Source organism: Abramis brama (assembly GCF_963993115.1).
Source record: "Abramis brama genome assembly, chromosome: 20".
Lineage (NCBI taxonomy): Eukaryota > Metazoa > Chordata > Actinopteri > Cypriniformes > Leuciscidae > Abramis > Abramis brama.
The window spans coordinates 13,525,435-13,537,742 of NC_139982.1; the positions used below are offsets into that span (position 1 = coordinate 13,525,435).

General features: G+C 36.6%; 1 protein-coding gene across 7 annotated transcripts in view; it reads left to right on the forward strand.

The window, feature by feature from the left end:
- The window catches only part of brsk2a (BR serine/threonine kinase 2a), a 213,189-nt gene that overhangs the window by 166,232 nt on the left and 34,649 nt on the right, over positions 1–12,308 (forward strand). For all 7 annotated transcript variants that reach the window (XM_084095463.1, XM_084095460.1, XM_084095457.1 and 4 more), the window contains exons 6-8: positions 4,791–4,824; positions 4,906–4,974; positions 7,283–7,429. In XM_084095463.1, coding sequence (XP_083951589.1) covers positions 4,791–4,824; positions 4,906–4,974; positions 7,283–7,429 — 250 coding nt within the window. The remainder of the gene's footprint in view (positions 1–4,790; positions 4,825–4,905; positions 4,975–7,282; positions 7,430–12,308) is intronic.

The window sequence follows — 12,308 nt, forward strand, 5'->3', positions numbered from 1 at the left end:
ACATATTTGTAGCATATTCTATAAGACCATTAGCTTTGGCAACTTTATCTGAGATAACGACTTAATTAGCTTTGACAGTTCAGCTACACTAACTCATACTTTGAGTTGTCCTCCCGATCTGCTCTTGTTAAAGTCTCACTGAAGTCAAGTCACCTTTATTTATATAGCGCTTTTTACAATAGAGATTGTATCAAAGCAGCTTCACATTGATAACATGAAAATAATACAACAAAGTTTGTTTCTAGAAGACGACTGCATCATCGTCCACCTTAAGTAAGGCAGATCAATAATATTGTTGAATATTAAATGTCCCCAACTAAGCAAGCCAAAAGCCAAGGCAACAGTGGCAAGGAACCAAAACTCCATCAGTGACAGAATGGAGAAAAAAACCTTGGGAGAACCCAGGCTCAGTCGGGGGCCAGTTCTCCTCTGGCCAACGAGCGATCAGTGTATGATTATGATCCAGGCAGCATTACAGGTCAGAAGTCAGATTGGATCAGAACATTCAGAATATTTATCCAGTTCCATCTGGTTGGAAGTCGGAGTCATCACTCCGGTATGGAGACGAGTTTGTTAACCCTCTGAGGTCTGAGCTGTTTTCTGGGCCCTGGAGGTGTTCTGACATGCTCTGACATTTCTGGTTATTTCTGTTACTTGTGACATTTTCATGGCTAAAGTCTAATTACACTGTATTCAGCACAAACTCTGCTACAATAATATATCAGCAGCATGTATGTAAAAGTTTGTAGTTTTGAGATAATGACATTTATGCGTGGTTTTTGAAAATACAAAAAAAAATTCTCACTGAAATAAGGCCATGAAACCCATACTGATTATTTCTTCACAAGACTTTTGAAAATTGTATGACGTAGCCTAGAATATTTGCTGCAAAACTATGTGAAAATCACCCTGACTGCTCATTCAGATAAGACAATATATTGATTTAAAAATTTTACGACGTGTTTTGTGTGAAAAAGCCTTATGCGAGAGCTCATTAATATGTAAGCTTTTCTCACCTGAGAAAGACAAAGAACCTCCCCTAACGGCCCTATTAGGAGCTATCAGGCCCCTATCATTCTGAGCAACCTTGCACAATACTGTAAATGAGGAGATTTAAAAAATAATGGCTTTTAAATTGTTTGGATTTATTTACAACACAACATAATCCAAAGATACACAACAAATGCCAAAAAAGCACTTCAAAGACAGAGACCTTTGTGCCATTCCTAAAAACATTGTACATACCTTTCATTTCCAAGATTTTCACTTTACCATGTTCACGTACTGAGACTCATGTGAATGTTGAAGTCCTCAGTGGCATCTGGGACCTGAAAAAAAAAAAAGTGAACATACTGATATCAAGAGAAAGGCCTGCACGATTTTGGAAATAAATATTAGATTTTTCTGGTTAAAATTGCTTTTTAAAATTCCTTTTTAAAATTCACAGAATACACACACACACACACGTTTCCAACGATATATAATATAATGAACACCAGGTTTGTTGTGCCTTGTAGGCATAAGGTATATGCGCAGTGCGGATAAAATAATAATAACAATAAATAACCTATAGCAGCCTATAAATCTTCCAAAAGAAGCTAGAGAAAAATATATTGATTATCATGTTACTTCAAATGTTTCCATCCGTTATGATGATATGAAATGAGATAATAATAAAAACATGAAGCCGTTTGGTGCGTTTTGCTTTCATCCAAAATATGATACATTCAAACGCGATCGCTTGCAAAATATGATACATTCAAACGCGATCGCTTGCAAAATATGATACATTCAAACGCGATCACTCTCAAATATAAAACATTATGGTTACCATAAACATATCTATGTTTGAGCAGATATCCACAAACACAGTAAACACGGGTCTAAATATTATAATATTCCCCATATATCTAGCAACAGTTCAGCTGCAACGTGACATTTATGCAACAATAACAAACTAGGCTATGTAAGAATTTCTTACCTTATCTTTCTTGTCTTCAAATCGCGTTCTTCTTCTTCTGAGGTAGCCTAAATCCAATGTAAGCTCAAGCACGTCTTTCAAACTCGACGAAAAGTGAAGTGAAGTGTTTTGTTGTTGAGGTAACGAGCGCGTTCGCGTTCCATGTGGAGATTTGCATGTGAATATCTTTTGCGCGAGTAGGCGTGGCCAAATTAACTGTAATGAGCAAGCGTTTGAGAAGCTGGACATCTTGTTGGTTTTATACAAATTACTTAAACAGAGAATATTTGTTTTCGTTTTGAATCCGATCATTTAAAAGTACACACTTAAATGTTTATAAAGGTATATGGCTCATAAATGTGTGACAAGTATTCGCTGAGTTTTGTTTCAGTTTATAGACGTGCTCAAGAAAAAAAAGTTCACCGCGACGGAGAGGCAGAAAGCACACCCTGTTTATTTTCTTTATTTTACAAAAGCACAATGTTTTGATTTGATTGTAAGTGGACACATACAAAAGGAGAAATATCACAGATTCTTTTTTTATATTTCTTTTTTCTGTATGACCATAAATGATGGAGTAATTTAAGTTTATAGTGCTACAATGTGGAGAAAATCCGGCAAAACGCGTCGGCGCGTTTGTCGACCTCAGAGGGTTAAGGATCAGTGCCGATGGCTGTCGTGTCGATGAGGCCTTCACAGGGCTGAAGTGTCTTGGAATGCACAGCTTTGTTTGATGCGTTGACGTAATTTCCACTGAAACAGGACGTTAAGGCGGGACATATTGAATGGCTCCTCCCCCTTTTCAAACAGCCAATAGCGTTTAGTTTACCTCACAGACTGCGAGTCGCACTTGAAACAGGATTCAATAGTAGAGGTGTGAATAAATTCTAGCCATTTCATTCGAAATAAAACTCGAGCGTTTGAGCAACCGAAGACACATCTCCAACCCATACTGATCCTGACGTATCAACGGTCACTTTAGCCAGGTGGTGTTTATAACATAGGGGGCGGGGCTTTAGATTCTAGAGAGTATTTGATTGGACAGAAGATGTGATGAGAAGCTGAAGTCTGCGTGATGTCATACAAATCCGTGATCCATTTTAGTGGAAGTGAGAGAGTGTAAGTTATGAATGCTTATATCTCCTAAATGCGAATTCTGTCATTGTTTTGGACACACACCAGCTTATTCATAACCTTAAGGCTAACATATTCATACTAAAAGCTAAAAAACGTACATTTATATTTCAGGGAGCCTTTAAGCCCGAACGGCAGCTTTATAGTTGACGTTTGCAGTGTTTCTGTATGCAGATGGAGTTCTTCAAGTCCAACACGTTTAGCTCTCACTAACTGGATCCACATTTGCATAGATGCGCGCTTGTAAAGGTTTTTGAGGGATCATGGGAGATGTTTGCAGCTTACTGAGAAACTCTCCCAATAATATGATTAACTCTGAACGTGCCTGTTTATCTCTGAAAAAGAAAACGCGGGAAGAGTCTCAAGCGTCTCAAGTAGAATAGGATTTGTCAGGAAAGATTAATGGAGACAGGATGTCAGCTGGTGTAACAGGATGTGATGTCAACATTTTGTGACCCTAATTACTCTGAGAAGATGTTCTCTTCTTCTGTAGTGTGTCTTTGTGTCCCTCCAACCACATCTTGATATTAATCATTCTAAGCAAACAGTGTCAGATGTCACGGATCAGTGCCACTAAAAAACTCGTAGTGCTTTTGCTTCTGGGTGTTACAGCTGTTGAAGTGATCTGTGAGTTGTCTTCGATGATTTTATATTTTTTGTTAGACAGAAATAATATGGTGACAGAAATTATTTTGGAGAGAGTAAGATCAGGAGATGTTGCAGATCAGCGTTTGAAAGAAGTGTCTTCTGTTCACCAAGCCTGCATTTATTAGATCAAAAATACAGTGAAAAAGTTACATTGTGAAATATTATTACAATTTAAAAAATTTATTTTCTACTTTAATGTTATTTAAAATGTAATGTATTCCAACGATGGTTAAGCTGGATTTCCAGTCTTCATTGTCGCATGATCCTTCAGAAATCATTATGTACAGTATTTCTGTGCTCTGAAAATCAGGACTTTTGAACTGTTAGTTTTAGTGAATCAGTTCAAAAAAATATATTTTTTAAATGAAATATTAATTGTTCATGTTTTAGTTAAAATATAATTTGGCCATTTTTGTACTGTCTATTGTCACAGTGGTGCATATTAATAAATTAATAAGAGCTGCATGAATCTGAATAGATTGAGAATAAATATATATATATAGAGAGAGAGAGAGAGCGAGAGAGAGCGAGAGAGAGAGAGAGATTCTGAATAGACTAGGTTCTGACAAAATGTTAATTTAATATTTTATTTTAATTTATGTAATTAATTTTTTTTAATCGTTTTGAATTAATGATTCAGTGACTCACTCAAAAAGACTTCTCTTGTTTCATGAATCAGTGTATTATTGAATGATTCAATGACAAATACATTTTAAACAATCACTAATCACTTGTTAATGTAATTAATGCAATCGATATTATAAGATATACATTTAATATAATATTTTTATATAATTATTTAATATAATTGTAATTATTCTGTTCATTTAGTGTGAAAAACATTTTTATAATAATAAAAAATTATTATATATATATATATATATATATATATATATATATATATATATATATATATATATATATATATTTGTTAGTATTTGTAAGATATAAAAAAATAAATAAAAGTGAAATAAATAAGATAAAAATGCTGAGAGATTATTGTACACAGTTATTACTGCCAGTAACTCTAGCTGATGTCTTTTCACAGATCTCCTCATTATGCGTGTCCTGAAGTGATCCGGGTGAGTAATACTTCTACTTTGTGGAAGAAAAAAGAGAATTCTGAATGGAAGAGCTGATCTCTAATGAGAGTTGTGTTCTAGGGAGAGAAGTATGACGGAAGGAAAGCAGACGTTTGGAGCTGTGGGGTCATCCTCTTCGCCCTGTTGGTGGTGAGTCACTCGAGACTTCACCTCGGACAAACCAACATTTCTGTCAACAATTACTCACATTCATGTTGTTCTAAACCCATTGTCATTCATTTCTTCTGAGAAACATAAAATATGTTTGCATTCAGCGTATGGAAGAAAGATTAAAGACTCATTTTTTTGCATGAGCTAGATATTTTCCCTTCAGTTCACAAACAACATTCAAACACATTTTATGATGTTGCTGATATGAAAAGTGCGCTGGATATTGAAGATAAAGTCATGTTTTCAGAATGTCATCATCGAGAAATGGTATTCTGTGAAAAGGAACATGCATATGTGACTGAAGGCTGGGAATTGATGTTTCTAAGAGAGCAAGTGTTGGCCGCACCTCTGCACTGCATTATTAGCAGATTGGATCTGAATGGTTTTGGACCGCAGCGATGTCCCAGGAGGTCCAGCTCCGTTGAAATGCTCCTGTTCTGTTTGGAGAGTAAAAACCGAGACGCTTGAGTCTGAGAGGTTTATGTCTGCACGCTGAGACGCTGTTCTGCATTTAAACCACAGCTGGATTGTTTTTGACGTTGTAGAAATGATGAGTGAGTTTCTTCAGAGATTATTCTGTGTACCTGCAGAACTGCACATTACATTCAAACAACCACTTTTCTTTTTCCCTTCACCTCATCTGGTCTCTTCTCTTTTGTCCTCTTTTATCTTTTTTATGTCATCTCATTTCGTCTTGTCTCATGTGATCTCGCCTCGTTTTGTCTCTTCTTTTCTCATCTCATTTTGTCTCATCTTGCATCATCAAGTTTTTGTCCCGTCTTTCATTTTGTCTCATTTCGTTTGATCTTGTCAAGTTCTTCTGTTTTTCTCTTGTCTTATCTCATTTGGTCTCGGCTCGTTTCACCTCGTTTTGTCTTGTTTTTTTGTTGTTTTCTTTCAATCTGTCTAGTTTGTCTTAACTCTTTTCATTTTGTCTCATCTCAAGTCGTTTCGTCTCTTCAGTTTTCGTCTCGTCTCATCCCACCGCATCTCAGTTTATCTCGGCTCATGTCACCTTGACTATTTCATTTTCTCTCATCTTGTTGCATTTCATTTCGTCTTGTTTTGCTTGGTCTCATGCCATATTGTTTTGTCTCCTCTCGTCTGTTTTACTTTCATCTCATTGTTTCTCATCTTATGCCACTTTGTCTCGTCTTATTTTTGTCTCATTTCGTTTGATCTTGTCAAGTTCTTCTGTTTTTCTCTTGTCTTATCTCACTTAGTCTCAGCTCGTTTCACCTCGTCTTGTTTTTGTTCTCTTCTTTCTGTTTGTCTAGTTCGTCTTTTCTCTTGTTTCCTTTTGTCTCATCTCACGTTGTTTCATCTCTTCTCTTCAGTTTTCGTCTCGTCTCATCCCACCGCATCTCATGTCACCTTGACTCTTGACTCTTTTTGTCTCATCTTTTTGATTTTGTCTCATCTTGTTGCATTTCATTTTGTCTCGTTTTGTTTGGTCTCGTGCCATATTGTTTTGTCTCTTCTCTTCTCTTCTCTTCTCTTCTCTTCTCTTCTCTTCTCTTCTCTTCTCTTCTCTTCCTTTCCTCTCCTCTCCTCTCCTCCTCTCTTCTTCTCTCCTCTTCTCTTCTCTTCTCTTCTCTTCTCTTCTATTTTCTTCTATTTTCTTCTCTTCTCTTCTCTTCTCTTCTCTTCTCTTCTCTTCTCTTCTCTTCTCTTCCTCTCCTCTCCTCTCCTCCTCTCTTCTTCTCTCCTCTTCTCTTCTCTTCTCTTCTCTTCTCTTCTCTTCTATTTTCTTCTCTTCTCTTCTCTTCTCTTCTCTTCTCTTCTCTTCTCTTCTCTTCTCTTCTCTTCTCTTCTCTTCTCTTCTCTTCTCTTCTCTGAAGTTCACTCATTCGTCGCTTTATGAAATATATATATATATATATATTGACCTGATGTAGAAAGGCAGACGGTTCCAAAACCAAAACCAAAATTGACTGCTGGCAGACGAACTGTTCTTCTGTAGACGTGCTCTATGCTGAATACACAAAATCCTCTCAGGTCCAAAGTGATTGGAGTGCATTTATGCTCTCATCCTGTCTCTTTAGTTTTTTGTTATTCCTCTGTTTTGTTTTTTCATCAGAAATGAAACCGCTTCATCCTCATCTATAGCATGTCAGCAGTACACACATGAAAAAGTTGCAGAGCAAGATTTAATAAATGAAAACTTAGCATTTATGGGTCAATCCTCTAAGCACTTTTTCTTCTAATTTGTTCCATTTTCCATCTTCCATATTTCCCCTCAGACTGATGCATTGTCTTTCTTTTGTTGTCTGTGTCTTTCTTTCAGGGCGCTCTGCCGTTTGACGATGATAATTTACGAAACTTGTTAGAAAAAGTGAAGCTGGGGGTGTTTCACATGCCCCATTTTATTCCACCGGACTGCCAGAACCTTCTGCGAGGAATGATCGAGGTCGAAGCCGGGAAACGGTTACCGGTAAGTTCTGCCAAACTACTGTGCTTGAACTGATGGGATCATGTCAGATGTTTTTATTGTTTTAGTTAGAAAACATCAGTTTCATATATATAAGCTCAATTTTAATTTAATTTGAATCCTGGTAAACTAACTAGTAATTTTAGGATGTGTTCTCACTTGTAGTTCAGTTCGCTTGGTTCATTTAGTCCGAAAACAAAACAAAAAACATTTAGTCCTGGTCCACTTAGCGTTCACATTGGCATTTTTAACACTGAACCTAAAGATACCGACCCTAAAGGCATAAGGATATGTTCACAATCTGATTGGTCGGCTTTTATGACGTAGATTTTGCAACGGAACTTACCGAACATACAGAACAATGCTGTGTTCTGGGATAAAAGCACTTGTTGTATGTGCGAAGCTACATATGATGGTGTTTTGACCAGCTGAGAACTCGTGAAGAGCTTTTAAAATGCGTAAAGGAGTCAAAATAGCATCAGGAATCTCTCCGTCACACACACACACACGAAGATCTGCTGTGAGGAGACGTGGTTCTGACTCAGCGCAACTATGATGAGAAAAAAACAGGTATGCTTGAGCTTTCTGTCCTTTTTAGGGTCGCATCTTGTGACATCATGTCCCGATTTTGGTTCATTTAAATGTCTTTGGTCCGTGTTGCGTTCATATTTCAGTCGAAACCACACCAGAGTTCATTTGGAAGCGGACGAAGACTCATCTTTTCAGTGGTCTCGGTCCGCTTGTTTGGTGCCCCAGGGTTTGGATGGCAGCGTTCACACTTATTCAAATGAACCGCACTAACAGAGAAATCGCACCAGAGTTCATTTTAATCAAACCAAACCAAACCTGCCAAGTGTGAACACACCCTTAGTATCACCATAAGTCTGGTCCCCTTTGACACTGGATAAGAACTGCCCACTCAGAAAGGCAGAGACGGCTTAACTGACATATAAAGTGACTATACTGTTTTTTTATGTGAAGGTTTTTATGTGAAGCATGAAAAAGCTAATGCATTTTTGTGTGCAATATGTAAGAACTCATAAGAACTCGCATTACTAAAGGCACTACACTATGCGACTTTAAAATCAGAACAAATTTTTAAATTCTAGGCACTTGCCGATTTTATAAATGGTTACATGAAAAACTGGGCGTCATACGCTAAGGCCGTGTGTCCGCTCTTCTGAAATGCCGCTTCGGTGGCGCAGCGTTTTTCCAGTTGAGACGCTATAATATGTGCTATGATACAGAATAACCACATAACTGATACTGGTATCTGTTTTCGCAAATAGTTTGTTTCTGAATTTAAAAATGTCGATACAATGTAACGTACTGCCTCTGGCACAAGTATTGGATGAAGAGATGTGCTTCTTGTTGTCATTTGTTATCGTTGTACAAGCAGAATGTGGCGGTTGGTCGGTGTGGTGTTAGTCCCGCCCCTCCTCCACTGTGATTGGACGGCTGGGTAAAAAGTGACAGTGATGAGCACTGCGCTTTACCCAAAGTTGAACGACCGGTAGATAACATTCAGTGTGAAATAGATGCTAAGCGCCTCGTGATTTAAAAACTCGGCGCTCCCATTGGAAACAATTAGATAAATATGCTAACCTCAGGAAAAAAACACTTTTAGTGGACACACGGCCTAAACCACATACACTACCAGATTTTCAGTTCGTTCCGATGTAAGCTCTTTGTGTGTTGAGTCGCAAAAGAAACAAGTAATAAAAACTCAGTGAGTGTTTTAGCGCAATTTTCTGACGTCATGGGATCACAACACTAAGAGATAGTAAATCTTTTTATGTTTTTTTTTTTTTTTTTTTTTTTTTTGTGTGCGTTCCCGAGATTAGACCTTCCTTAACATAATGCCGAAAACCCGAAGTCTCTAGGTGGTTTGGTTGAGGAGGAGATAGAAGTGCAAGATTGGTGCGCACAGACAGAACAGAAATCATGAGTTAACAATCGCAATTTTGTCCGTTGGAAAATTGCGCTAAAAACGAGTCAAGCGCATAGTTAATTAGTTACACGAGCTCTTTTGTATTGTTATTGTATTTGTATTGTATTTTATTGCATCACTGGTAGATCAAGGACCTCTCCGGTTTCAGAAGCGTCGTACAATACAGGTGGAACTCAAAAACTTTTGAATTTCGTGCAAAAGTTTGTATATTTCAGTAATTCAAATTAAAAGGTGAAACTAATCTATTTAGTATATATAACTATATACATATGCATGATTATACTTTTCAGAGGGCCGACATTTCTGAATTTAAAATACTTTTTTTATTGATTTCATGTAATATTCTAATTTTCTGATATTTTGAATTTGGGGTTTTCATAAGCTGTAAGCCATAATCATCAAAATTATAACTTTTGCACGATATTCTAATTTTTCGAGTTTCACCTGTATGTGTTCTGAAATCGGCTCAAAATATCAAACATGTTTTGATGTCCTCTGACTGGATGGAAACATAGTCTGAAGCTAAAAAATCATATTCTGTGCCCATTATACACTAAAAAAATCTGCACTCTTTCGCCAGTTATTGTGGACTGTGAATTGGAGCAAAAGTCGTAGTTTATTCCAGCCTTATGTTGGACAACATGGTGCAGATAATATTCCTTTGGTTGCAAATGCCCTCTGTGTTCTTCATGTATAATAAATGCGCTCCGCTAGCGGTCAGAGAAAGATGGGATTTTAGGACCCGAATGGACAATTATGGGTTTACTTGAATACAAGTTTCTGCCGTTTCCTGACTCTCTTGTCTTAGATTCAGCGGGAAACCTTGACCCTGTGACTCGTCTATAAAGAGAAAGTGTGGTTTAAAGTTTGATGAGCTGATAGTAAAGCTAGGACGGTTCAAAGGAAGAGCGTTTATCAGCGGTGTGTTTGGAGATCCCCTCAGCTTGTCCACACACATCTGCTATCACCGTGACCTTTCTCACTTCACAGAGGAAGCATATTCGAACCAAGAAAAAGCTGCTTTTGACTTGAATAAATGAATAAAAAGTCAGAGTCCCCCTGGAACTGCTGTCTGTCAGTGTGTCGGACGGTGGTGTCAAACACTTTGACAGGAGAAAGAAGGGACAGAATATTTGCTGAGATACTATAGAACGCTATTGAATCCAAATCATGAGCATGTCAAGAGGCAAACGGTCTTTTTTCTTGGTGCAAAGGGTCAAGGGAGTTCTTCGTTTGTCTGGCCTTATGTTGGATGAATCTCTTGAAACCTGTGAGGAACATATTTGGCTTGTTTTTTTTGCCCCATAATCAAAAACATAATTAATTAATAATAAAAAAAAGAAAAAATATATTTAGCATAAATAACACACACAAAAAAAAAATGTATGGCTCATTTTGTTTTATGGTTTTGTTTTTGATTGATTGCGAAAATATGTGAGAAAATTCATTTAAAAAACTCATTAATACAAAATATGATATGATCTAAAACTTTTGAACGGTAGAATATATGAAGACTTCAGATGCAAAAGCCTCTAAGTGCCATCTGAAATTTTCTTCTAAAATGAGCATTTTTTTCAAGCTTGTATGTTTAAGTTCAGTAATTTCACTTTAATGACAATTAATAGGTCATTTTCAATGCCATTAAAGTGAAATAACTGAACATAAACATACAAGCTTAATAAAAAAATGATCATTCCAGAAGAAAATTTCAGATGGCACAGTTTTAGATCTGTAATATTTTTTTTATGTTTTTAAAAGAAGTCTCTTCTGCTCACCAAGGCTGCATTTATTTGATCACAAATACAGTTAAACAGTAATATTGTGAAATATTATTACAATTTAAAATAACTGTTTTCTATTTGAATATACTGTATGTTAATATGTAATTTATTCCTGTGATCAAAGCTGTATTTTCAGCATCATTACTCCAGTCTTCAGAGTCACATGATCCTTCAGAAATCATTCTGATTTGATGATTTGCTGCTCAAGAAACATTTCTGATTATTGTCAATGATGAATCGAAAGTTCAAAAGAACAGCATTTATCTGAAATAGAAAGCTTTTGTAACATTTATACACTGGCGTTCAAACGTTTGGGGTCAGTAAGAATTAATGTATTTATTTATTAGAAAGAAATTTTAAAAAATGAATACAAGGTTGCATTAAATTGTGTCAGATTTCTATTTATAGTATTTGTCCTGTTTAATTTAGTTTGTTTATGCTGTTCATGCTGATTTTTTTACTGTAATAGTTAAAAAAAGGTCCTGACATTATAATAATGAAAATCTGAGGGAAACGTGTTTAATTATCATGAAAATAATCGTATAATGCAAATTCATTTTCATTCATGCAAAATCGAATTCTTTTCTTTTTCTTTTGATTTTGGCCTGAAATGTCACAGTAACCTTGAGGACGTTTAGTCTTCACAGTTCATAAGGAGTCAGTTCTCTTCACATCGACCGCCTCCGTCACGATTACATCACACTTCTTTACAGACACAGTCATAGCATTCACACACTCAGCGGGAAGAGTTTCAAGACGAAGCTTAACTTAAACTGGAAGTGGAACTGAAATTTCTTATAAATTCTCCTAGACTACGAATGGAGACTTGCTGAGGTCTCCTGGTTCTCAGAACTCAGAAGAGATCTTAACAATTGTATGTTAAGAATTGCCTCATTTTTTTCTTTTTTTTTCTTTCTCCTTGAGAATTTTAGGAGTAATGTGTGAGAAAAAGAAAGAAAAACTCATGACATTATGGCCTAGTGTTCTCGCTGTACTCTTGCAGAACATTGTCTTATGATCACATCCCACGTCTCGTTACCTTTTACGAGCGTGGCATTTTAATGAGTCCGAATGGCTCTCAAGGACATGAGAAACACGTCTTTAAGTCAGTGATGGAGTTTGATAGTGCACTGAATTGTGAAACACCTTC